We start from the raw sequence: 1,956 nt of genomic DNA on the forward strand, positions 1-1,956 counted from the left end.
GTGCGGGGCTGGGGGGTCTCCCCCCCCCGCCGCCCCCCCTTGGTAAGTCCCGGCCCGGAAGTCCCTGGCCCGATCCCAGCCCCTTATCAGCCCCGGCCCGGCCGGATACCCCTGACAGCCCCCGCCTGCCCCCTCCTTCCTTTTGCCCCTCCCCCCGGCCTGGAGCTGGCTGGGGGCAATTCGGGCGGTGTTTGTGTGGGGGAGGGGGTAGCTGCCCCAGCTGGGGGTATCGCCCCCTTTTCTCGCCCCTGGCGGCGTACGGAGTTCTGTGTCGCCCCCGGTCCTGGCGGGGCCCAGGGACGGGGCTTGTCCTGGGGGCTCCTGCCTTGCCCCAAGGGGCTGGGGGCAAATTCCACCCCCCGCCCGCCCCGGTCCCAGGCGGAGGCGCCCTTTCCCACGCCCTCTCCTGGCGGGGCTCCTTCTGCCTCTTCGGATGGGGCAGGAAGTGGCCGGTCGGGCGCCGGACGGTCCTTTTGGGAGCTGGGGGAGAGGGGGGAGGGGAAGAGAGGGAGGCATCTGGCTGTGCAGGGCTGGGCCCCGCCCGGACGCCTGGGTTCCCTCTGGGGAGGGAGGGGAGAAGGGAATCCAGTACAGGGATCCACCCACTCGCATGCCTGGGTTCCCTGGGGGGGGGCTCCTGTCCCAGCCTCGCACCCGAAGGAGGGGTGCGGTTCTGCCCCTGCTCCTGCATGCCCGGTTCCCGCTGGGGCGCGGCACCCCAGACACCTGGGTTCACTCCAGGGTCGTGGGGGGGGCGGTGGCATATCTAGGTCACCAGCTCCCCGACAGCTCCCAGACACCTGGGTCCTTTCTGGGCTGGGGGCCACTGGTGCAGGCCTCCGGGACGCCTGGGACACGGGAGCTTGGGGGGCTGTCCCAGTCGCCGAGGCCTGCGTTTGCTCTGAGCGGGGCTGTGAGCGGCGTGAGGGGTGAGCGTAGATCTGGGTTACGCAGCTCTCCCGGATGCCTGGGTTCCCTCTGGAGTTGGGGCAGGGGAGGGGGCAGATCTGGGTTAGGAGGCCCCCCCCACATGCACACCGCCCCCCCCCCCGGGCTCCTGGATGCCAAATCTGGGTCAGGCTATGCTCCTAGATGCCTGAGTCCTGTGGGGCAGGCGTGGGGGGGGTTCCCCCAAGCCACAACCCACAGCATGTGCCTGCGGCTGCAGCACTTTGCATGGGGCTGGCCCAGTGCCTGCGGCTCCGCTACTCGCATGCAAGGATTGCGCCCTGCAGCCCCGCTGGTGCCCCTCACTCCCAATCGGCAGCCCCTGCTCTCCCCCCGCTACCTGCCTGTGCCCCTCACTCCCAACCCACAGCCTCCTCCCCACCAACCTGGCCTGTGCCCCTCGCTCCCAATCTGCAGCCCCTGCTTCCCCCCACCCCCCCAACATGGTCCCTCTATAGGGGATGGGGGGGCATGATGGGCCTGGGGGGGTCTCTGAGGGCTGGGGATGTATGGGGGCAGCGTATTGGGTGGGGTTTGAATGCCTGATAACCATTTGGGCCCAATCCTGGGCCCTGTTGTACTTGGCCACTTCTCACCCCAGAAGCAGGTGCATCTCACCCCCACACTGGACCCTAGGGGGGCAGGACCTGCTCGTAGCTCCACACCTTTCTCCCCTCCCCCAGGACCCCAAGACCCAGGAGGTGCTGGGCTTTGGGGGAGCGGACCCCCACCCCCACCCCGAGGAGAAGCTGCTGACGGTTGTCCACGGTGCCAACCTGGTGTCTCTTGGTTTCCTCAACTTCATGGCCGTCCAGGATGACTTGGCTAAGGTGGGGGCCGCGGGTCAGGAGTCGGAGGCACTGGAGGGCTGGGGGGGCAGGGGCTGCAGGCTGGGAGTGAGGAGCAGCGGCAGGGCTGGGGGGCCAGGGGCTGCATGTCGGGAGTGACGGGCACTGGAGGACTGTGGGGGGCAGGGGGCTGGGGCCGTGGGTTGGGGTTCAGGAGCAC

The 1,956-nt window shown here is 69.5% G+C and overlaps 1 protein-coding gene across 1 annotated transcript in view; it reads left to right on the forward strand.

Annotated features, from left to right (window-relative positions):
- Positions 1-1,406: 1,406 nt before the first annotated feature.
- Positions 1,407-1,956, forward strand: part of PLCB3 (phospholipase C beta 3) — an 11,242-nt gene continuing 10,692 nt past the window's right edge. Inside the window, exon 1 of the mRNA XM_025193248.1 lies at positions 1,407-1,778. Coding sequence (XP_025049033.1) covers positions 1,410-1,778 — 369 coding nt within the window. The 5' untranslated portion in view covers positions 1,407-1,409. The remainder of the gene's footprint in view (positions 1,779-1,956) is intronic.

The sequence above is a fragment of the Alligator sinensis genome, unplaced genomic scaffold, assembly GCF_000455745.1.
Source record: "Alligator sinensis unplaced genomic scaffold, ASM45574v1 scaffold1860_2, whole genome shotgun sequence".
NCBI classification, from domain to species: domain Eukaryota; kingdom Metazoa; phylum Chordata; order Crocodylia; family Alligatoridae; genus Alligator; species Alligator sinensis.